We start from the raw sequence: 25,968 nt of genomic DNA on the forward strand, positions 1-25,968 counted from the left end.
CGACGGTGGCAATCTTTCTAGGGCAATTGCTCTTGACATATCTAAAGCCTTTGATAGGGTATGGCATAAAGGTTTACTTCATAAGATCGCTAGCTATGGTATAGCTGGAAAAGTCTTCTCAATTATTAAATCATTTCTTTCTGATAGGTTCATAAGAGTAGTAGTTGAGGGGCAAAAATCAGAAGCTCACAGTATTAATGCCGGTGTCCCTCAGGGATCCATCCTGGGCCCAACTCTTTTCCTGATCTACATTAATGATCTTCCAAATCATATCCTTACATCATTTGTAGACATTTATGCTGACGACACTACCATTTATGGTACCACATCTAAGACAGTAAACGACCAAGTTCTCTCCAATTCTCTCTCCTCTGATCTTGAGCATGTAGTACAATGGGGAAAGGAGTGGCTGGTTACTTTTAGTGCATCTAAAACCAAGCTTCTCTCTTTACATCATCAACATTCTAATCCACATTTGTCATCAATTGAAATGAATGGCTCTCGTCTTCAGGAGGCCTCAAGTTTTGACAAGCTTCTGGGCTTGACCATTACTCCTGATCTTAAATGGAACACGTATATCAAATCTGTTGCCAAGGCCGCTGGAAAAATGGTGGGATCTTTCTATCGATCCAGTAGATATCTCACTGCTGATGCTATTCTCTATCTATATAAGAGCCAGGTACGTCCAAGGATGGAATACTGTTGCCACATCTGGGCAGGAGCTGCTAGAAAGGACTTGTCCTGCCTTGATAGAGTTCAAAATAGACTTCGTAGCCTCGTAGGAGATGTCCTTTTCTCCTCCTTGCAACCTCTATCTCACAGAAGAGATGTTGCGAGTTTGTCTCTGATGTATCGTTATTTTCATGGAAAGTGTTCAACTGAGCTTCAATCTATGGTCCCCCCTCGCCAAACTTTCACAAGAAACACTCGTCTAGCTGTAAACACTATCAATAATTTCCCCCACTCTTTATCTGTGCCTAAACCTAAATGTAGATTCCATGAACAAAGCTTCTTTCTTAGAACTGCACGCCTGTGGAATTGTCTTCCGTTTTCCTGCTTTCCGGCTGACTACAATATGGTTGTCTTCAAGTCTAAAGTAAATAAGTTCTTGATGAGCCGTTCCATATAAGTTATTAAATTTATCAAATTTTCATTACTAATGATTACTATATTGACCAATTTCTACTGTACACTCTTTAACCCTTATCCTTGAGTGGCCTCTGGGCCTTGATAATGTGGTGATGCCTTTGTAAAAAAAAAAAACAAAAAAAAAACTAAACTTTTGTTAACTTGTATAAGTTAAAAATTAATGTCAGATCTAACTCAACTAAACCTTTGTTAACTTATATAAGTTAAAAATTAATGTCAGATCTAACTCAACTAAACTTTTGTTAACTTGTATAAGTTAAAAATTAATGTCAGATCTAACTCAACTAAACTTTTGTTAACTTGTATAAGTTAAAAATTAATGTCAGATCTAACTCAACTAAACCTTTGTTAACTTATATAAGTTAAAAATTAATGTCAGATCTAACTCAACTAAACTTTTGTTAACTTGTATAAGTTAAAAATTAATGTCATATCTAACTCAACTAAACTTTTGTTAACTTCTATAAGTTAAAAATTAATGTCAGATCTAACTCAACTAAACCTTTGTTAACTTATATAAGTTAAAAATTAATGTCAGATCTAACTCAACTAAACTTTTGTTAACTTGTATAAGTTAAAAATTAATGTCAGATCTAACTCAACTAAACCTTTGTTAACTTATATAAGTTAAAAATTAATGTCAGATCTAACTCAACTAAACTTTTGTTAACTTGTATAAGTTAAAAATTAATGTCAGATCTAACTCAACTAAACCTTTGTTAACTTATATAAGTTAAAAATTAATGTCAGATCTAACTCAACTAAACTTTTGTTAACTTGTATAAGTTAAAAATTAATGTCATATCTTACTCAACTAAACTTTTGTTAACTTATATAAGTTAAAAATTAATGTCAGATCTAACTCAACTAAACTTTTGTTAACTTGTATAAGTTAAAAATTAATGTCAGATCTAACTCTACCAAAATTTGGATTTCCAGTAAAAGTCAGTTAAAAACTTGCATCAGATCTAATTCAAATAAAAATGTGTTCTCCAATTTACATCATTTAAAAATTAATGTAAGAAAAAAAGTTTTCATCTGAATAAATCTTCAACATGTCAAGTGAATTTTGTTTATTATTTTTTTATTTAGAAGAATACATTGATGAAATATTGAATTCATGGATCGGAAACTATGCCACATTGGAGAAAAATACTACATTCCTACAATGGTAAATAAAAAAAATGACTTTATCATGACTAAGGATGTTTATATCATTTTTATAAGGACTTTAATAAAACCTCACCAAAATATATATATACAATCAAAGTCTACGTGCATGTAGGTGTTTTTTTTTTTTAATGTAAATTCATGACTTTCTCAGCTGAGCAGTGACAGGGTTTTAATTCAATTTACAGATAAAACTATAAAAGAAAGATGTTATTACGTTTCTGGATTTTTTTTAGATGATGACAGGTTATTTGTACTATTTGAAGACTTCAGACTACTGAAATGTTGTAAAAATAACACTTATGATGAGTCCAAAGAATCCAAATAATACAGAAAATGTTGTAAAAATAACACTTATGATGAGTCCAAAGAATCCAAATAATACAGAAAATGTTGTAAAAATAACACTTATGATGAGTCCAAAGAATCCAAATAATACAGAAAATGTTGTAAAAATAACACTTATGATGAGTCCAAAGAATCCAAATAATACAGAAAATGTTGTAAAAATAACACTTATGATGAGTCCAAAGAATCCAAATACTACTGAAATGTTGTAAAAATAACACTTATGATGAGTCCAAAGAATCCAAATAATACAGAAAATGTTGTAAAAATAACACTTATGATGAGTCCAAAGAATCCAAATAATACAGAAAATGTTGTAAAAATAACACTTATGATGAGTCCAAAGAATCCAAATAATACAGAAAATGTTGTAAAAATAACACTTATGATGAGTCCAAAGAATCCAAATACTACTGAAATGTTGTAAAAATAACACTTATGATGAGTCCAAAGAATCCAAATAATACAGAAAATGTTGTAAAAATAACACTTATGATGAGTCCAAAGAATCCAAATAATACAGAAAATGTTGTAAAAATAACACTTATGATGAGTCCAAAGAATCCAAATAATACAGAAAATGTTGTAAAAATAACACTTATGATGAGTCCAAAGAATCCAAATAATACAGAAAATGTTGTAAAAATAACACTTATGATGAGTCCAAAGAATCCAAATAATACAGAAAATGTTGTAAAAATAACACTTATGATGAGTCCAAAGAATCCAAATAATACAGAAAATGTTGTAAAAATAACACTTATGATGAGTCCAAAGAATCCAAATAATACAGAAAATGTTGTAAAAATAACACTTATGATGAGTCCAAAGAATCCAAATAATACAGAAAATGTTGTAAAAATAACACTTATGATGAGTCCAAAGAATCCAAATACTACTGAAATGTTGTAAAAATAACACTTATGATGAGTCCAAAGAATCCAAATAATACAGAAAATGTTGTAAAAATAACACTTATGATGAGTCCAAAGAATCCAAATAATACAGAAAATGTTGTAAAAATAACACTTATGATGAGTCCAAAGAATCCAAATAATACAGAAAATGTTGTAAAAATAACACTTATGATGAGTCCAAAGAATCCAAATACTACTGAAATGTTGTAAAAATAACACTTATGATGAGTCCAAAGAATCCAAATAATACAGAAAATGTTGTAAAAATAACACTTATGATGAGTCCAAAGAATCCAAATAATACAGAAAATGTTGTAAAAATAACACTTATGATGAGTCCAAAGAATCCAAATAATACAGAAAATGTTGTAAAAATAACACTTATGATGAGTCCAAAGAATCCAAATAATACAGAAAATGTTGTAAAAATAACACTTATGATGAGTCCAAAGAATCCAAATAATACAGAAAATGTTGTAAAAATAACACTTATGATGAGTCCAAAGAATCCAAATAATACAGAAAATGTTGTAAAAATAACACTTATGATGAGTCCAAAGAATCCAAATAATACAGAAAATGTTGTAAAAATAACACTTATGATGAGTCCAAAGAATCCAAATAATACAGAAAATGTTGTAAAAATAACACTTATGATGAGTCCAAAGAATCCAAATAATACAGAAAATGTTGTAAAAATAACACTTATGATGAGTCCAAAGAATCCAAATAATACAGAAAATGTTGTAAAAATAACACTTATGATGAGTCCAAAGAATCCAAATAATACAGAAAATGTTGTAAAAATAACACTTATGATGAGTCCAAAGAATCCAAATAATACAGAAAATGTTGTAAAAATAACACTTATGATGAGTCCAAAGAATCCAAATAATACAGAAAATGTTTTAAAAATAACACTTATGATGAGTCCAAAGAATCCAAATAATACAGAAAATGTTGTAAAAATAACACTTATGATGAGTCCAAAGAATCCAAATACTACTGAAATGTTGTAAAAATAACACTTATGATGAGTCCAAAGAATCCAAATAATACAGAAAATGTTGTAAAAATAACACTTATGATGAGTCCAAAGAATCCAAATAATACAGAAAATGTTGTAAAAATAACACTTATGATGAGTCCAAAGAATCCAAATAATACAGAAAATGTTGTAAAAATAACACTTATGATGAGTCCAAAGAATCCAAATACTACTGAAATGTTGTAAAAATAACACTTATGATGAGTCCAAAGAATCCAAATAATACAGAAAATGTTGTAAAAATAACACTTATGATGAGTCCAAAGAATCCAAATAATACAAAAAATGTTGTAAAAATAACACTTATGATGAGTCCAAAGAATCCAAATAATACAGAAAATGTTGTAAAAATAACACTTATGATGAGTCCAAAGAATCCAAATAATACAGAAAATGTTGTAAAAATAACACTTATGATGAGTCCAAAGAATCCAAATAATACAGAAAATGTTGTAAAAATAACACTTATGATGAGTCCAAAGAATCCAAATAATACAGAAAATGTTGTAAAAATAACACTTATGATGAGTCCAAAGAATCCAAATAATACAGAAAATGTTGTAAAAATAACACTTATGATGAGTCCAAAGAATCCAAATAATACAGAAAATGTTGTAAAAATAACACTTATGATGAGTCCAAAGAATCCAAATAATACAGAAAATGTTGTAAAAATAACACTTATGATGAGTCCAAAGAATCCAAATAATACAGAAAATGTTGTAAAAATAACACTTATGATGAGTCCAAAGGATCTAAATAATACAGAAAATGTTGTAAAAATAACACTTATGATGAGTCCAAAGAATCCAAATAATACAGAAAATGTTGTAAAAATAACACTTATGATGAGTCCAAAGAATCCAAATACTACTGAAATGTTGTAAAAATAACACTTATGATGAGTCCAAAGAATCCAAATAATACAGAAAATGTTGTAAAAATAACACTTATGATGAGTCCAAAGAATCCAAATAATACAGAAAATGTTGTAAAAATAACACTTATGATGAGTCCAAAGAATCCAAATAATACAGAAAATGTTGTAAAAATAACACTTATGATGAGTCCAAAGAATCCAAATACTACTGAAATGTTGTAAAAATAACACTTATGATGAGTCCAAAGAATCCAAATAATACAGAAAATGTTGTAAAAATAACACTTATGATGAGTCCAAAGAATCCAAATAATACAGAAAATGTTGTAAAAATAACACTTATGATGAGTCCAAAGAATCCAAATAATACAGAAAATGTTGTAAAAATAACACTTATGATGAGTCCAAAGAATCCAAATAATACAGAAAATGTTGTAAAAATAACACTTATGATGAGTCCAAAGAATCCAAATAATACAGAAAATGTTGTAAAAATAACACTTATGATGAGTCCAAAGAATCCAAATAATACAGAAAATGTTGTAAAAATAACACTTATGATGAGTCCAAAGAATCCAAATAATACAGAAAATGTTGTAAAAATAACACTTATGATGAGTCCAAAGAATCCAAATAATACAGAAAATGTTGTAAAAATAACACTTATGATGAGTCCAAAGAATCCAAATAATACAGAAAATGTTGTAAAAATAACACTTATGATGAGTCCAAAGAATCCAAATAATACAGAAAATGTTGTAAAAATAACACTTATGATGAGTCCAAAGAATCCAAATAATACAGAAAATGTTGTAAAAATAACACTTATGATGAGTCCAAAGAATCCAAATACTACTGAAATGTTGTAAAAATAACACTTATGATGAGTCCAAAGAATCCAAATAATACAGAAAATGTTGTAAAAATAACACTTATGATGAGTCCAAAGAATCCAAATAATACAGAAAATGTTGTAAAAATAACACTTATGATGAGTCCAAAGAATCCAAATAATACAGAAAATGTTGTAAAAATAACACTTATGATGAGTCCAAAGAATCCAAATACTACTGAAATGTTGTAAAAATAACACTTATGATGAGTCCAAAGAATCCAAATAATACAGAAAATGTTGTAAAAATAACACTTATGATGAGTCCAAAGAATCCAAATAATACAGAAAATGTTGTAAAAATAACACTTATGATGAGTCCAAAGAATCCAAATAATACAGAAAATGTTGTAAAAATAACACTTATGATGAGTCCAAAGAATCCAAATAATACAGAAAATGTTGTAAAAATAACACTTATGATGAGTCCAAAGAATCCAAATAATACAGAAAATGTTGTAAAAATAACACTTATGATGAGTCCAAAGAATCCAAATAATACAGAAAATGTTGTAAAAATAACACTTATGATGAGTCCAAAGAATCCAAATAATACAGAAAATGTTGTAAAAATAACACTTATGATGAGTCCAAAGAATCCAAATAATACAGAAAATGTTGTAAAAATAACACTTATGATGAGTCCAAAGAATCCAAATAATACAGAAAATGTTGTAAAAATAACACTTATGATGAGTCCAAAGAATCCAAATAATACAGAAAATGTTGTAAAAATAACACTTATGATGAGTCCAAAGAATCCAAATAATACAGAAAATGTTGTAAAAATAACACTTATGATGAGTCCAAAGAATCCAAATAATACAGAAAGTGTTGTAAAAATAACACTTATGATGAGTCCAAAGAATCCAAATAATACAGAAAATGTTTTAAAAATAACACTTATGATGAGTCCAAAGAATCCAAATAATACAGAAAATGTTGTAAAAATAACACTTATGATGAGTCCAAAGAATCCAAATACTACTGAAATGTTGTAAAAATAACACTTATGATGAGTCCAAAGAATCCAAATAATACAGAAAATGTTGTAAAAATAACACTTATGATGAGTCCAAAGAATCCAAATAATACAGAAAATGTTGTAAAAATAACACTTATGATGAGTCCAAAGAATCCAAATACTACTGAAATGTTGTAAAAATAACACTTATGATGAGTCCAAAGAATCCAAATAATACAGAAAATGTTGTAAAAATAACACTTATGATGAGTCCAAAGAATCCAAATAATACAGAAAATGTTGTAAAAATAACACTTATGATGAGTCCAAAGAATCCAAATAATACAGAAAATGTTGTAAAAATAACACTTATGATGAGTCCAAAGAATCCAAATAATACAGAAAATGTTGTAAAAATAACACTTATGATGAGTCCAAAGAATCCAAATAATACAGAAAATGTTGTAAAAATAACACTTATGATGAGTCCAAAGAATCCAAATAATACAGAAAATGTTGTAAAAATAACACTTATGATGAGTCCAAAGAATCCAAATAATACAGAAAATGTTGTAAAAATAACACTTATGATGAGTCCAAAGAATCCAAATAATACAGAAAATGTTGTAAAAATAACACTTATGATGAGTCCAAAGAATCCAAATAATACAGAAAATGTTGTAAAAATAACACTTATGATGAGTCCAAAGAATCCAAATAATACAGAAAATGTTGTAAAAATAACACTTATGATGAGTCCAAAGAATCCAAATAATACAGAAAATGTTGTAAAAATAACACTTATGATGAGTCCAAAGGATCTAAATAATACAGAAAATGTTGTAAAAATAACACTTATGATGAGTCCAAAGAATCCAAATAATACAGAAAATGTTGTAAAAATAACACTTATGATGAGTCCAAAGAATCCAAATAATACAGAAAATGTTGTAAAAATAACACTTATGATGAGTCCAAAGAATCCAAATAATACAGAAAATGTTGTAAAAATAACACTTATGATGAGTCCAAAGAATCCAAATAATACAGAAAATGTTGTAAAAATAACACTTATGATGAGTCCAAAGAATCCAAATAATACAGAAAATGTTGTAAAAATAACACTTATGATGAGTCCAAAGAATCCAAATAATACAGAAAATGTTGTAAAAATAACACTTATGATGAGTCCAAAGAATCCAAATAATACAGAAAATGTTGTAAAAATAACACTTATGATGGTCCAAAGAATCCAAATAATACAGAAAATGTTGTAAAAATAACACTTATGATGAGTCCAAAGAATCCAAATAATACAGAAAATGTTGTAAAAATAACACTTATGATGAGTCCAAAGAATCCAAATACTACTGAAATGTTGTAAAAATAACACTTATGATGAGTCCAAAGAATCCAAATAATACAGAAAATGTTGTAAAAATAACACTTATGATGAGTCCAAAGAATCCAAATAATACAGAAAATGTTGTAAAAATAACACTTATGATGAGTCCAAAGAATCCAAATAATACAGAAAATGTTGTAAAAATAACACTTATGATGAGTCCAAAGAATCCAAATAATACAGAAAATGTTGTAAAAATAACACTTATGATGAGTCCAAAGAATCCAAATAATACAGAAAATGTTGTAAAAATAACACTTATGATGAGTCCAAAGAATCCAAATAATACAGAAAATGTTGTAAAAATAACACTTATGATGAGTCCAAAGAATCCAAATACTACTGAAATGTTGTAAAAATAACACTTATGATGAGTCCAAAGAATCCAAATAATACAGAAAATGTTGTAAAAATAACACTTATGATGAGTCCAAAGAATCCAAATAATACAGAAAATGTTGTAAAAATAACACTTATGATGAGTCCAAAGAATCCAAATAATACAGAAAATGTTGTAAAAATAACACTTATGATGAGTCCAAAGAATCCAAATAATACAGAAAATGTTTTAAAAATAACACTTATGATGAGTCCAAAGAATCCAAATAATACAGAAAATGTTGTAAAAATAACACTTATGATGAGTCCAAAGAATCCAAATAATACAGAAATTGTTGTAAAAATAACACTTATGATGAGTCCAAAGAATCCAAATAATACAGAAAATGTTGTAAAAATAACACTTATAATGAGTCCAAAGAATCCAAATAATACAGAAAATGTTGTAAAAATAACACTTATGATGAGTCCAAAGAATCCAAATAATACAGAAAATGTTGTAAAAATAACACTTATGATGAGTCCAAAGAATCCAAATAATACAGAAAATGTTGTAAAAATAACACTTATGATGAGTCCAAAGAATCCAAATAATACAGAAAATGTTGTAAAAATAACAATTATGATGAGTCCAAAGAATCCAAATACTACTGAAATGTTGTAAAAATAACACTTATGATGAGTCCAAAGAATCCAAATAATACAGAAAATGTTGTAAAAATAACACTTATGATGAGTCCAAAGAATCCAAATAATACGGAAAATGTTGTAAAAATAACACTTATAATGAGTCCAAAGAATCCAAATAATACAGAAAATGTTGTAAAAATAACACTTATGATGAGTCCAAAGAATCCAAATAATACAGACAATGTTGTAAAAATAACACTTATGATGAGTCCAAAGAATCCAAATAATACAGAAAATGTTGTAAAAATAACACTTATGATGAGTCCAAAGAATCCAAATAATACAGACAATGTTGTAAAAATAACACTTATGATGAGTCCAAAGAATCCAAATAATACAGAAAATGTTGTAAAAATAACACTTATGATGAGTCCAAAGAATCCAAATACTACTGAAATGTTGTAAAAATAACACTTATGATGAGTCCAAAGAATCCAAATAATACAGAAAATGTTGTAAAAATAACACTTATAATGAGTCCAAAGAATCCAAATAATACAGAAAATGTTGTAAAAATAACACTTATGATGAGTCCAAAGAATCCAAATAATACAGAAAATGTTGTAAAAATAACACTTATAATGAGTCCAAAGAATCCAAATAATACAGAAAATGTTGTAAAAATAACACTTATGATGAGTCCAAAGAATCCAAATAATACAGAAAATGTTGTAAAAATAACACTTATGATGAGTCCAAAGAATCCAAATAATACAGAAAATGTTGTAAAAATAACACTTATGATGAGTCCAAAGAATCCAAATAATACAGAAAATGTTGTAAAAATAACACTTATGATGAGTCCAAAGAATCCAAATAATACAGAAAATGTTGTAAAAATAACACTTATGATGAGTCCAAAGAATCCAAATAATACAGAAAATGTTGTAAAAATAACACTTATGATGAGTCCAAAGAATCCAAATAATACAGAAAATGTTGTAAAAATAACACTTATGATGAGTCCAAAGAATCCAAATAATACAGAAAATGTTGTAAAAATAACACTTATGATGAGTCCAAAGAATCCAAATACTACTGAAATGTTGTAAAAATAACACTTATGATGAGTCCAAAGAATCCAAATAATACAGAAAATGTTGTAAAAATAACACTTATGATGAGTCCAAAGAATCCAAATAATACAGAAAATGTTGTAAAAATAACACTTATGATGAGTCCAAAGAATCCAAATAATACAGAAAATGTTGTAAAAATAACACTTATGATGAGTCCAAAGAATCCAAATAATACAGAAAATGTTGTAAAAATAACACTTATGATGAGTCCAAAGAATCCAAATAATACAGAAAATGTTGTAAAAATAACACTTATGATGAGTCCAAAGAATCCAAATAATACAGAAAATGTTGTAAAAATAACACTTATGATGAGTCCAAAGAATCCAAATAATACAGAAAATGTTGTAAAAATAACACTTATAATGAGTCCAAAGAATCCAAATAATACAGAAAATGTTGTAAAAATAACACTTATGATGAGTCCAAAGAATCCAAATAATACAGAAAATGTTGTAAAAATAACACTTATGATGAGTCCAAAGAATCCAAATAATACAGAAAATGTTGTAAAAATAACACTTATGATGAGTCCAAAGAATCCAAATAATACAGAAAATGTTGTAAAAATAACAATTATGATGAGTCCAAAGAATCCAAATACTACTGAAATGTTGTAAAAATAACACTTATGATGAGTCCAAAGAATCCAAATAATACAGAAAATGTTGTAAAAATAACACTTATGATGAGTCCAAAGAATCCAAATAATACGGAAAATGTTGTAAAAATAACACTTATAATGAGTCCAAAGAATCCAAATAATACAGAAAATGTTGTAAAAATAACACTTATGATGAGTCCAAAGAATCCAAATAATACAGACAATGTTGTAAAAATAACACTTATGATGAGTCCAAAGAATCCAAATAATACAGAAAATGTTGTAAAAATAACACTTATGATGAGTCCAAAGAATCCAAATAATACAGACAATGTTGTAAAAATAACACTTATGATGAGTCCAAAGAATCCAAATAATACAGAAAATGTTGTAAAAATAACACTTATGATGAGTCCAAAGAATCCAAATACTACTGAAATGTTGTAAAAATAACACTTATGATGAGTCCAAAGAATCCAAATAATACAGAAAATGTTGTAAAAATAACACTTATAATGAGTCCAAAGAATCCAAATAATACAGAAAATGTTGTAAAAATAACACTTATGATGAGTCCAAAGAATCCAAATAATACAGAAAATGTTGTAAAAATAACACTTATGATGAGTCCAAAGAATCCAAATAATACAGAAAATGTTGTAAAAATAACACTTATGATGAGTCCAAAGAATCCAAATAATACAGAAAATGTTGTAAAAATAACACTTATGATGAGTCCAAAGAATCCAAATAATACAGAAAATGTTGTAAAAATAACACTTATGATGAGTCCAAAGAATCCAAATAATACAGAAAATGTTGTAAAAATAACACTTATGATGAGTCCAAAGAATCCAAATAATACAGAAAATGTTGTAAAAATAACACTTATGATGAGTCCAAAGAATCCAAATAATACAGAAAATGTTGTAATTGTTTGTATTTTTGAGATGAGGTGTTTTCATTGATTGAGATTGTCGGACTGACTTCCTCATTATCATGTTATGGTCACATATGGCTGAGTGGTCCTAGACGTTGTATCAAAGTTTACAATTACCCAAAAGGTGCTGAGTTCAATCCTGAACGAAGGCAGTAGAAAAGTAACATCCAAAACAGAGAATCAGCAACTATGTCCCAGAGCCTAGTTGGAGTCCGAATACGGTACCCCCCATAATAATAATAAAGGGTTGGGTTCGAGACCCCTAACAAATGGTTCCCCAGTTCGAAACAAAACACCTGATGAAGGCCGGAGGGTAAAACGGCCGAAACGTTGTGACCATAAGAACCAAGATGAGGAAGTCAGTCCGACAATCTCAATCAACAGAAAATGTTATTATTATTATTTTTTAAAACTTTTATTCACCCTATTATGTCTCTGAAGGTTTTAGACAAGAATTGATAATTTATGTTATTGCCATTTTTCGGCCTACTGTTTTCATCTTGCGTAATTCTCATGTAACCTCTGACTTTCTTTGCAGACTCATGGTATAACAGATAGAGTACTAAGTAAAATTCAGTTCTAACTGACACTTTTCAGGAGGTTGAAGGTTCAATCCTCAGTGCAAGCAATACTAAGAATACAATTGCAAATTGCTTAGGACTTCTACTCGGTCATGGCTGACAGAAGAAAGCATGCTATCCTAATAGATTAAATAAAGTGTCCCGTTTCATGCAGATTCCTGAGTTTGGCAGAAAGATTACCAAGTTTGACAAGATGCACCTAAAGAAGGTCAGAGGTTATATTGGCCGAAACATTGTGAGAATAATATTCAAAATGGTAGTCCGAATGATTTAAATAATACAGATTTTATTCATCCCTCAAAAAAGCATATGGCACTGAAACGTAAGGGAATACTGTGATTAAATGCCAGATTTAAAGGGAGCATCCTAAACAGGAAGTCGAGAAGCAAGATACTTGTTAACATTACATTTAAATTTTTGCATGTGGATTCAGTTGGAGAAGGAGGGAATTCTAAAGGTAGGCTTTTTCAAAGAAAGAATTATTGTTAGAGTAGAGAGTTTTCTGGCATCTGGGAACTTCTACAGAAAAGAAATGATAAGATGCACTGAGTGATGTAGGTGGGGATGTTGGCAGTGACCAGGGTAAAGTCCAACAACATTTAATGTTCTTTGTACTGTAATATCCAAGTTACTAGGACCAATTTTGGAATATTTAAGCTCCATCAGGATCACCATTAAAAATAAGAATAATTGCAATTCTATTTTACCTAAATTAGCAACGCATGGTAGAGAATTGAATTCAATCATCATCATCATCATCATCATCATCATGGCATTTTTTTTTTTTTTGCAATTTTCTTATCAGTTCATTCAAGCTGGGGATGGGGAATCATGTCAAACATTCATCTACTATCTTACATATTCCATCTGAGAGATCTTTTTAAGATTCTGACCATCCCTTTTAAGTGCAATTGTTTGAATCTCTCTTGCACTTGGTTCACTAGGTGTATTTGGGTTCATCGGGTATATTTGCCAAGTAGTTTTTGAAATTCTTTTTCATAAGCCCAGTTGTTCCTATGATTACTGGGACGTCTGTTTTGCATGCTGACCTGCATTGAACAGCTTTTAGAAATTGACTTCCAAAATAACCTATCTCTGTCCAGGTCTTTATTTATCCCTCTTTTTTTCTTCGAGTCCATTTTTATCGCTTCCTTCCATGATTCGTTTTTTTTAAATGGAAATCGTTCCAGACAAGATATGAAGCCACTTAATGTAAAGCATCAAAACTAGCTAATGGTAAGTGTTAGATGAATAGATTCCGACCCAGAAAACAGCAATTCTTCCCACTTTGTCAGAAACATCGCTCATGGAGTGTGCAAATTAAAAGACAAAATAAAAGAATTAAGAGTTACGAGACTGTCGAAAGTAAATCCAAGGTTCACTTTCTACTCTCTCGGCTTTTTCTCTTACCAACTGGACTTACTTCTTCAACTGTCTACATCTACTAACCTAAGAACTCTCATCTGGTCTTTTACATGGCCATACCATCCAAATTTTCTGGGTCAACGGCCAACTAGCACCGTGTATATTTGTGTGTGTGTGTATATGTGTATTGGGGTAGAGAGGGCTCCCGTAAGCCGTGGTGAAGGCAACCTTTCTAGGAGAAGCAAATCTCTGATTTAAAAAAAAACATAAAGCGGAAGACCAGTACCCGCATTAAGCTGGTCTGCAGTTTAATTTGTTGCTGGCTATCTTGCTCTTGCTTGTTGCTGGATCTCAACATTTTGAACCGAGAGAGAGACTTAGCTGTCGTACAAAGCTAAGACTCTGTAACATCATATTTGTATAGATACTCCCTCAGACATTTAGGCTCATGGATTTTAAATGTCTGAGGGAGTGGCACTCGTCTGACAAGATGTTGCAATCATCATCATGTCTGCCGAAAACTTTCGATAGAAGCGATTGGTGTCATTTTGAAGCTTGATTCTTCAGACAACAAATATCGAAAAATTTGGCTAAAAACATTAATTCCTTCACCCTCAACTGGGCACATTTCTACAAGGAGGGGTTGCTTTTTTCTCTGATATTCTCGAAAGTCATCCCCCTTTTTGATTGACTAGCCTTAATTTAAACCTTCGCCACTTCCAGTTTAGCGATGGACACAACAGCAAAGATATGTTTTTTTTTTCACATTCTTTTCCTCCTTCGTGGTACAAGTTCGAACTTGCTTGCCTACAACCACGTTTTTTTTTTCTTTTTGCTCAACACACACCTCCAAACACCCAGGCAACACTGGGCAACCAGACTAGTCTGTTTATACTGCCCAGTTTTAATCATCCTCTGAGGTCATCAGATCTAAGCCTGTCTTTAAGACTCACATAACACATCCATGATATCATTCTCATGTCTTCAACCGTCACTGGCCAGGTTTCACTACATTACATTATGTCATTGCGTTCACATACCTGACAGACTCTTGCCTTGCTCAGCAGTGGTAACTCTCTGCTGGTTAGTAATGAGCATTTGTAATCTTGCTAAGAATGTTTAGTGTGTTTCTTAAGCACGTGTGTGAAAACAAAAAAAAATATTAAATGTATGTGGTAGAAAAAGCCATTTCATTTATTAATAGTTTGCCTACAGTACTTCGATAAACATGTTTCAGTTTGAACAAAGATGGTACAATAATATTGTGGCGTTCTTGCTCCATAAAATTGGTTTTGTTTCATTTGTTTTATGGTACATCAACCATCATTGAATTTTTTTCATTTTCTTTTTTTAAATGTCAATTTTTTTTCATTTTCTAAATGCCAACTTTTTCATTTTCTTTTTTTAAATGTCAATCATTTAATTTTTTTTTTTTTGCATTTTCTTTTTTTAAATCTCAATTTTTTTCCTTTTCACATTTTTCTGTACAACCTGAAAGGCTATTTCCAAACAGAGCTGTTGGAACAAATTCCGAGGCTCACGTGCTCAATGATGCCGAAGCAAAGGTAAGACATATTTTTCTAATATTAGCAGGGGGACCCAATATTGTCTGGGATTGAATAAGGATCAATGAATGTTCCATACTTCCAATATTTTTTATTGTCATTGAAATCTGTAAAATCAACCATTTTTCAATCAAATCGATTAATTGCCTGCTCTAGTTGGGGACCCACTGTAGTGCACCGGGAGGAAATTTCACATGCTTTCCCACAGTGGCTTAGTCCACAATACTATAAGGTAGAAAAATAATTATTTATGAAAAACAGTTTTCGATAAAGTTCAGATGGGAAAATCAAATTTGTCCGACATTTTGAATTACATTCATCACATGACATAAGCCACAGAACATAATTATCTCCCCTGTCAACTCATCACTTTTTAGTAAGCATAATACAGTGATTTTGCTTCATTTCACAAATTTCTTTTTTCATTAATAATGATTTTTCCACCTTATCATTTTTCGTAATTTTTGGATATGTTACTATTAGCAGGGAAACCCGCCATTGCCTGGGATTGAATAATGTTCAGCAAATGCTTTACACTCCCATATTTTTATTGTCATTGGGATTGGAGAAATCGCTCATTTTTCAATTAAATCGATTGATTGCCTGCTCTAGACAGGAACTCATCGCTATGCACCAAGATGAAGCTTCACTGCAGTGACTTAGTCCACAATACATTGTAACCTCCATTGCACTGTAGAGAACCTACTGCTAATTTTATAAAATTATTTTGATATAGAATGACTTAGATTAAAGTTTAAAATGCAAACGTCAAGTATCATGCTTCAATTGTGCATTCATTTCGAACATGCCCTTGTCATATCAAATAGCCTACTGTTGATTTTAAATGTTTGGACTTATGGCTTATGTGGTAATAAAACTTCTTAAATGCACTTGTGATGTTAGGCTGTATAATGTGTTGACTTTGAGCAAAATCACCTGTTCCTTCTTCCATCGGATTTTTTCAATTATCGATTATCGAAACATATCGAAGACATTCCTGATGAACCAAGTGCAAAAGAGATCCAGACAATTGCACTTAGGGGAACAATGAGGATACTAAAAAGAGCTCTCGGTTGGTTTCAATAAAAAGCGGGGCAATGTTGGCAGCTGGTTTGGCTGCCCCATACCCAGCATTACAATCTTCAAAGGAAGAAAAATGAAAAGAAAAAAAATATATAAAACCCATCTAAAAACATTATCAGGCACATAGAGTACCTTCGTGTGAAATTTCATAAAAATTAACCCAGCCGTTTTCGAGTTCATAGGGAATGACCACACATATACACAGACACACACACACAGACAAAGTTCCTTTTATATATAGATAGAGATAAAGATTTTCACCATGACAATTACGTAGTACGTATTTTGTTTTACTTGAAATTCAATATTTTTTATTTGTTTGTTCCATATTGAAGCATCAAATATTGTTTACTAGGGTCGGGTTGTTTAAGCCTGAACTTTCCTAAACAACGTGTGATAAATCCGTTTAACATGCACTTCAGTGCTTTTAAAGATGACTTTTGTTTTATTTCCTAGATAATTCGAGAGAACCCAACATTGAAAAACAAAGTGAAAAGGGCGTTTATAATGATGCTGGATTTTTACGGCATGGAACTCACGGGTCCTAATCAGATTCAGCTCAAAGAAAATTACAAGAAAAGACTGAAACAACTAAATAAAAAGTAAGTATTTCGGAAATTTTTGAGATGAGGATTGATTATTCGTATTATTTGGATGTTTCGGACTACTGCTCTCATCTTCAGTGTTATTTGCACAACGTTTCGGCCGATGTAACCTCCGACCTTCTTCAGATTTATTTTGTCAAACTTGGGAATCTTTCTGTTGAACTCGGGAATCTGCATGGAATTTTGAATGCAAGGACATGTGGCATCATGAATAAAGTACTTTTAAAAATTTTTTTTTTACATAAGAGTCACCACTTATCAAGGCCGAGAGGCCATCCGTGGATAAGGGTTAAAGAGTTTATAGTAATTGTTAGTAGTGGAAATTCGGTAAATTTGTAAACTTAAGTAGAACAGCTCATCAAGAACTTGTTTACATCGGAACTTGGAGGCTGCCATATTGCAGTCAGCTGGAAAGCAGGCAAACGGAAGACAGCTCCACAGGCATGCCATTCTAAGAAAGAAACTTTGTTCACGGAATCTATGTTTAGGTTTAGGCACAGATAAAGAGTAGGGGAAATTATTGATAGTGTTTTCAGCTAGACAAGTGTTTTTCATGAAAGTTTGGCAAGAAGGGACCATAGATTGGAGCTCAGACGAGCACTTAATTCAGTAGTAATTTACACTCTTCTGGGGATTGAAGGTTCAATCCTCAGTGTGGGTAACACTTCATGAACCCGTGACATAGCAGATAGAGTACTAAGTAAAATTCAGTTCTAACTGATACTTTTCAGATGGTTGAAAGCTCAATCCTCAGTGTGGGTGATACTAAGAATACAATTGTGAATTACTTAAGACTTTTACGCGGTCATGGTTGATGGAACAAGAACATGCTACCCTATGGATTAAATAAAAGGTTCTGTTTAAAATTATGTGCATATTCCCGAGTTCAATGAATTGTTGAATTAAAGCAAAATGTAGCAGGAAAACAAAATCAGGAGCAGATAGGAAATAGTCAGTTTCGCCGTTTGAAGAGAAATTTCTTGGCTGTAATGACCGTAGAGAAAGAAGAAGAAGGAGACAGAAAAAAAGAAAAGTCAGAAGCACCTACGCACAATCTGCGAAACACTCACCGCCCTCTTCTCAACCTCCTGCCTTTATAGCGTCCGGGAATTATTTGCATAGTCGCGTGAGATCACACACGATTCTGCGAGAATTGCATGAGGTCAAAGCCAATAAAAACCCATGGATGCCATCTTGGAACTCTCTTCTGCTCGGCCCATGACACAACAGATGTATCCCGGGGTAAGCTCTTTATTTTCCCCCATTTTGGTTATTGCCGATTCCACTACATGAATATAACAACAGAATATGTATAAAAAGATAACAGATATTCCAAGGTCCAAATATTTATTTTTCATGCAAAGCAGCTTCTCCAGCATGTTCAAATTTCAGTACTTATATATATATATATATTATATCTATATAAGAGCCAGGTACGTCCAAGGATGGAATACTGTTGCCACATCTGGGCAGGAGCTGCTAGAAAGAACTTGTCCTGCCTTGATAGAGTTCAAAATAGACTTCGTAGCCTTGTAGGAGATGTCCTTTTCTCTTCCCTGCAACCTCTATCTCACAGAAGAGATGTTGCAAGTTTGTCTCTGATGTATCATTATTTTCATGGAAAGTGTTCGACTGAGCTTCAATCTATGGTCCCCCCTTGCCAAACCTTCACAAGAAACACTCGTCTAGCTGAAAACACTATCAATAATTCCCCCCACTCTTTATCTGTGCCTAAACCTAAATGTAGATTCCATGAACAAAGCTTCTTTCTTAGAACTGCACGTCTGTGGAATTGTCTTCCGTTTTCCTGCTTCCCTGCTGACTACAATATGGTTGTGTTCAAGTCTAACATAAATAAGGTCTTGATGAGCCGTTCCATATAAGTTATCAAATTTACCGAATTTTCATTACTAATGATTACTATATTGACCAATTTCTACTGTACACTCTTTAACCCTTATCCTTGAGTGGCCTCTTGGCCTTGATAATGTGGTGATGCCTGTGTAAAAAAAAAAAAAATATATATATATATACGGTACTTTAAGCAACATGGAGCCTGGTTAGTACCAGATGGGTGACCATCTGGGAATTCTAGGTGCTGTATGTGCTCTCCGCTTATCTCAGCATTTGTTTATTTGTTTCAAGTCGTCCTGTATATACACCTCACTTGCCACTGGTATTTAACAATGTCGACTCAGGAGAGGCGTGGTTGGAGATTGCACACCTCCTGCCACAAAAATTTCATGCGCACGCATTGCCTTCGTGGGTATCCATAGTCTGTCAAAGACTGAAGGAGCCCTTTATATATATATATATATATATATATATATATATATTAATTTGATTATGCTATTTCAAGGCATGTTTCTTGCCTACAAATTAATTACGCATTATTATTTGTGCTTTATTTGTAAACAATTAGCATTAATTACTAAAACAAAATCCTATTTCATGAAATAATTTGATTACCAAAGTCACCAAAATTAATTTGCGCACTTTTATAAACAAGTCAGTCATTTTTTTTATTTTATTTTATTATTCTGTTACTTTTGGGCAACACTAGTTATGTACATCTAGTTGAATGCTAAAAATATTTTTCTTTTTTTTTTTTTTTTACTTTTGTTTTAGGGACAGCCCTAAGTTTCTGTCTATCACAAGAATTCTTCTGGCTCTCAAAGAACTCGGACATCATGATTTGATGCTACCATGGTTGAAATGCTTTGGCAACCTGATCTACACAGAAAATAAACTGTGTCATGCAAAATATAGTTTTAAAAACTTTTGGATCAATACATTGGATGCTGAGGATAAAATTGCACTTGATTTGACATTAAAGAGCATTTAAGAAAAGGACGTTCATCTTGCACAAGGCCACAAAAGTGAACACATTAAAAACCAAGTCATGTCTCCTTGTCTTCTAATTAATTACTTATTAGTGTATGTTTGCTTGTGTTATGTTGATTAATCGGACTAGGATTGCATTAAAAAATCAGTACCAATCCGAAATAATAAATAAATGGAAAAACTTGAAAAGCTTTACCAGAAACTAGCAAAAAATGACCAACCACTTAATATACCTTTGTCAGTGCCATGCTAATAACACCCAAGATGAGAATAATAGTCCGATTAAATAATATAACACAAGCATTCACATCTCATCTCAAAAATTCAGAATGTCACCTTGTATGTTTCTAATTCTTTTCTAAATGTATATATTTCTTAATCTTTGTTATGTAGGCATTTAATCACCTGATGAAATCGCCCTTACATGGTAACGTTTCTTCTGCAAATTAAAATCAATAAAAAAGTGTAGTATCAGTTATCTATACTTTGAAGACCAAGCATTTCTACACCGGCTTTTCCATAAAAAAATATAATCCCAAAGTCATGCCGTCGATTTTCCAATCACCTTGTATGAGGATTGATGGTTTCAGATTTCGCCTTTTATAGACTCGGTCATGTGATAGAAAGCTGGCTTGTGATTGAAATATGGCAAATTCATTGCAAGGAGCTTAAACGATCCGGAGTAAATGCCGCCTTAAGACTCTCAAGACTCAAGCTCTGTTATAATTTTATATATCTTGCAGGGAGGAGGCGTGTATATATTCTTGTGTCGTGTCTGTATAATTGTGACATAGCCGTGATCGTCTGTCTTTGTGTGTGCACATGTATGTATACAGTCAGATGTGTGTGTGTGTGTGTGTGTGTGTGTGTGTGTGTGTGTGTGTGTGTGTGTGTGTGTGTGACATATAAGGAGATCTTTAGACACACATCTTTTTCGCCTTTCTTCAGTCAGAGTCCCCTTGCAACGATTCATACATGCTCCCATAAACACGACTTGGATATTGTTATTGGGAGACAGCCTTTATTTTGAATTGACCTTTTTTCCTGGGTGTGATGTTTAGCAAAGAGGTAATTGATATTGGTTAAATAGCAATTATTGTCATGGTGGGCATAATAAGATGAATATAGATTGCGGAGAGAAAAAAACAGACACGTGTCTCGAGCTATGGTAAAATCCAGAGCCATTCAGAACCCGGACTGTAATTCCTGTGCCATTCAGTTATCTCCCTTTTATTAACATAATATTTACAAGAAGGCCATTACACCAGGGAGGGTTTCTGCATCATTGAATTGATTCAGAATCTCTTCCTTTTTTTCCCGTTTACTCATCTTGAATCAAGATTCTCTCGTTCTGACTGACTGATCCTAATCCGACTGTCTTTTCACTATCTGACTAACTGACTAGAAATGCATGTGCGTCCTCTATTTATTTGAAGGTGTGTGTGTGGGGAGGGGGGGGCTGGCAACCCTCATTAACCGGTTCACACTCAATATGCACAGACCTGCTTTATGACAGGTGCAATGTGCCCATAAGCTGAAGTCAATGAGTTTTGAAGCCTATCAGTCTTAACCTTTTGACTTCTCTACACTGAACTTGGACACAAGGAAGTTGATTCAGGATAGTACCGAGTTAACTGCGTTATTGACACACAACACTTTAATGTGAAGTGGAAGTATTAATATTGTTCACGTCTCTTTTTTTTTTTTTTACAACTCAGGGTGGGCAATGGATATTTTCTCTCATGTATGAAGGAGAGGATTACTATTTCATAATTAAAATTGACTCAAATGAGATAAATTTATAAGTACTAAATGAATACTCAGAAAGTAATATTGTGCTACATAGTTCAATTCAAACAAGAAAATCACATTGTAAGAAACAATTTTTAATTTACTCATTCAGTCCAGCACCTCTTGGAAGGTAATGCTCTTTTTTGCCATTTCTTTTGAATGTATTCTTTTTTACATAACCATTTGCTGATTTCTTTCTTCAGTGAAGAACTGCTGCACATCAGAATTACTATGAGTTCTTTTCTCACATCATTAAAACAATAATCATATTATTTTTTATAATGCTATTCGAAAACAAGGCTATATCAAAGGGAGGGTACTCTCATATTCTTGTCCAGCATTATCAGATTGGCACTTTTAAAACTAAATTTGGCGAATTTAGCCTTTTTTGAAGCAGTTCTGGCCTTCAAAAATTGTATTTAGCCTTTTTTTCAAAGTGTAACGTGAAAAGTCACCATCTACCAAGGCCAAGCAAATGAACAATACTATGAAAGGATTGAAAACAATGAATGGAATTAATGGATAAAATTTGATTTTTTAAGAAGTATTTGTTGATATTGGACTTGAAGTCGACTATGTTGTAGTCTGTATGAAAGCAGTCCTGTGGCAATTTGTTCTATAGATGTAATGTTTTTGGAAAGAAACTCTTTCCATGGAAATTATGTTTGATTTTAAGAACAAAGACGAAGAAAGAACTTGGCAGTGGTGCTAATAAGACAAATTCTTGCTGTGAATGTTTTAGAGAACGGGACCAGAGATTTGACAAAAAAAAAAACATTGCCTATGAAAATTTTTGAGATGTTGCCCAGATTAATAAAATATTTTATGTTAATCATTTGTGTTTTTTTAATACTTTTCTTTCTCATGATGAAAATTATTTTATTTCTTTGTACAGATCATTGTTCATGTGTGCAACTCTGAGTGTCTTTCTATCTTGTAAAGATGAATACTGGTTCAAGGATGAGTTGTGTTTTAGCTTATTTTAAAGCATTTTTCATTTTTAGTTTAATATATAGCTAGTATCAAATCTGTTAAGTTAGAATGTGAAAAAAAAAAACAAAAAAAAAAAACACATTGCTGATATTAGACAATCACGTGGAGTCTCGATTATCACTCAAAAATCGAAAATAGGATAACCGAGGGCAATTCCAAAACTGGGGCAATTCCATACCCTCTAAGCTGAGAAGCTGTTCAGTTAAAGTTAAACTCAGTACTTTAGAGGGTTCTTCTCAAGGAGATGGGATTGTTGGTGACTTCCCCCTTCAAAGTACTGAAGCTGCCTCTGCTGTCTACAGTGAACATCAATTGATCCATCGATACAATCCAGAGGCATCCTAAGGTAAGCACAACTATTGCATTTTCCAGTCATCTTTAAATTTGTATATATGTCCTCTCTGCTGTTCTAAGTTAGTTATTTACTGTGAGTTATGTATAAAAACCATGAAAAAATGCTAAAAAGAGCCTAGGATTGTCGTGAAGTTGAATTTATGTTGTGTCAGATGAATAGGTGCTTGGGGAAATTCCATATCCCTGGTGTATCGGCCCTGTCGGTTGGGCATTAGAATACGCCGACTGCCCCCCTTGCAGAGGGTAAAAGTCCCTCATTGGGGGTCTTGGATATGACCTTAAACTATATCCAGTGGTGATTCCCCAGCTTGTGGGCTTTGGGGAATGTGGAGCCACCCTTTAATTACCATTCCTCCCAGGTCCACTCTGATCCGGAGTGGTAGTACCTGTCAGGGTCCCAACTATGTGTTAAATAGAAACCGACATGAAAACAACAAATATATTCTATTAAAAACATTTTTCTTCAAAATCTTTGGATTCGGCATTAAATAACCCGAAAAGGGTTGATATGCCGTAAAACAAAAACAACCAACTTGGTGTATCGAATTTCTGAAAGGATTCCATCGCACAACCTGATAGGAGTTTAACATGTAAAAGGCTTTCCTTCTACACATTTTAGCTTTTCCTGCCATTTTCTACTAGTGAATTTGTCATTATTCTGTATTTTGTCATTGTATGGTCTACTCGGCAGAAACTTATATCTAGCGCTAGGACAACAGCATATTCTTTTCATTGTTTTTACTCTTGAGTATATATCCGACACAATTAGACACAATTAAACTACCAAGAACCACATCACTACATAAAAATATATAAGATATCAATGGATATATACCTGAGAATCAAAACAAGGAAAAGAATATGCTGTTGTCATAGCCTTATTTATAACATAGGCGGGAGACCCGGCTTCCATTAGTTTAGATATAACACAGGAAAGACTGTGGTGTCCACCAGTTACAAGTATAGTTCTAGGTGGTTTGGTTCGAACACCCACAGAGGTCCAACGGTGCAGTCTCAGCCGCTTCTACGATGACAGGATTGATATGACACTGAGGGCCGGATGCTAGATGAGGTAAGTTGACAACCCCGTCTCTTGCTGGCTGTTTGCTTAAAAAGATCACTTCAATATGGTTTCACACCTCCGTAGTTAATTCACAAGTTGACAAACGATGAATAATCGATGCAAACACTAGTTTTGGTTTTCGTTGTAAATATTAATTATCAACAATTCTGAATACAAAGAAGAAAACTATAATTATTAACAGTTATCAACAGGAAAAAAATAAAATGAAAATATATTTTATATTTTCTTATTCTGGCAGTCTCGATAGTCATTTGAACGGGGCCTTTTTTGTTTCAATTACTGATTCTTGCTTATCGGTCGGTCAGAGAACAGGTGTTTTTGTGCAAGGGGGCAGTAATGCAGATTCTCAACAATGCTGATCAACAAAAAACAACTCCCAACTGATATTTCCTTGCTCTGCAGTACCTTATGAATGGAGGGGTTGGTAAGGTCAGGCTAAGGCTGGAGTTCTCATCTAACCAATCCTTGCTCAGTAGTGATACTCTGATTACCCTTGATTAGATAATTAGCCATAATTATGTTATGCATACTCATTAGGTGATTTTCCTTTAGTAACAAACATTCCCACCAAATATTTCTCACATACCGGCCAACCTCTCAACCGTGACCTTTAAGGTCACCTCCTAGACAAAACATGGTTAAATACTCAAAACACCATTTCACAAACAATATTGTTTGTCTTTCCTTTTCAAAGAAAAATGTATTTCATATCTGCGTTCAAGCCGTTTTCTCTTTCATTTTTCAACTAGCAGGGTTGCCTGGCAATACCCCGGGAATCGTCACAGAAATAAAAAAAAAAAAGTTTCCACTAAAGTTGAACTAAAAGCACTTTAAAGTAAGTTAAAACAGGAAAACAAAACAGGGTTGTTTTACAATAGACCGAGGTAAAAAAAAAAAAAAAAGTGGGAACAAAACAAATATCTAACAAATAAATGTTACCAAAGGCAAGATAAGTTACTCTTCTATCAACCTGGATAAGTTTTTAGTGTTTTAATTAATTTTAATTAATTTTAAAGTGTGTTTAAATTGTGAAATGAACATTGTGCTGTGCGCTTCAGTTTGTAGGCATGAATGTGGTTTGGTAGGATAACCAATTCATAGTCGGGATCTATCAATTTTTGAGACCGAGGTTGCAGATGCAGGAATCTCTAGAACTCAAAAGTAGTAGAGTATCCACGGGACCGTTAAAGGTAAATTTAACATAAACTCCGATTTGCAAAAGGCTTTCACAAAACCACATATAAAATTAAAAAAATATGAATAACTTTGGAAAAAAAA

General features: G+C 31.9%; 1 protein-coding gene across 6 annotated transcripts in view; it reads left to right on the forward strand.

Annotated features, from left to right (window-relative positions):
- The window catches only part of LOC145252596 (uncharacterized), a 109,358-nt gene extending 86,267 nt beyond the window's left edge, over positions 1 to 23,091 (forward strand). For 5 of the 6 annotated variants that reach the window (XM_080112282.1, XM_080112279.1, XM_080112281.1 and 2 more), the window contains 4 exons: positions 2,242 to 2,320; positions 15,870 to 15,936; positions 17,476 to 17,621; positions 20,253 to 23,091. In XM_080112282.1, the coding sequence (XP_079968408.1) occupies positions 2,242 to 2,320; positions 15,870 to 15,936; positions 17,476 to 17,621; positions 20,253 to 20,469 (509 nt within the window). In that variant the 3' untranslated portion in view covers positions 20,470 to 23,091. The remainder of the gene's footprint in view (positions 1 to 2,241; positions 2,321 to 15,869; positions 15,937 to 17,475; positions 17,622 to 20,252) is intronic. The other variant, XR_013863625.1, reaches the window with a different exon arrangement.
- Positions 23,092 to 25,968: the final 2,877 nt, after the last annotated feature.

The sequence above is a fragment of the Euprymna scolopes genome, chromosome 29 (genome assembly GCF_053919585.1).
Source record: "Euprymna scolopes isolate OS-2025 chromosome 29, ASM5391958v1, whole genome shotgun sequence".
NCBI lineage: Eukaryota > Metazoa > Mollusca > Cephalopoda > Sepiida > Sepiolidae > Euprymna > Euprymna scolopes.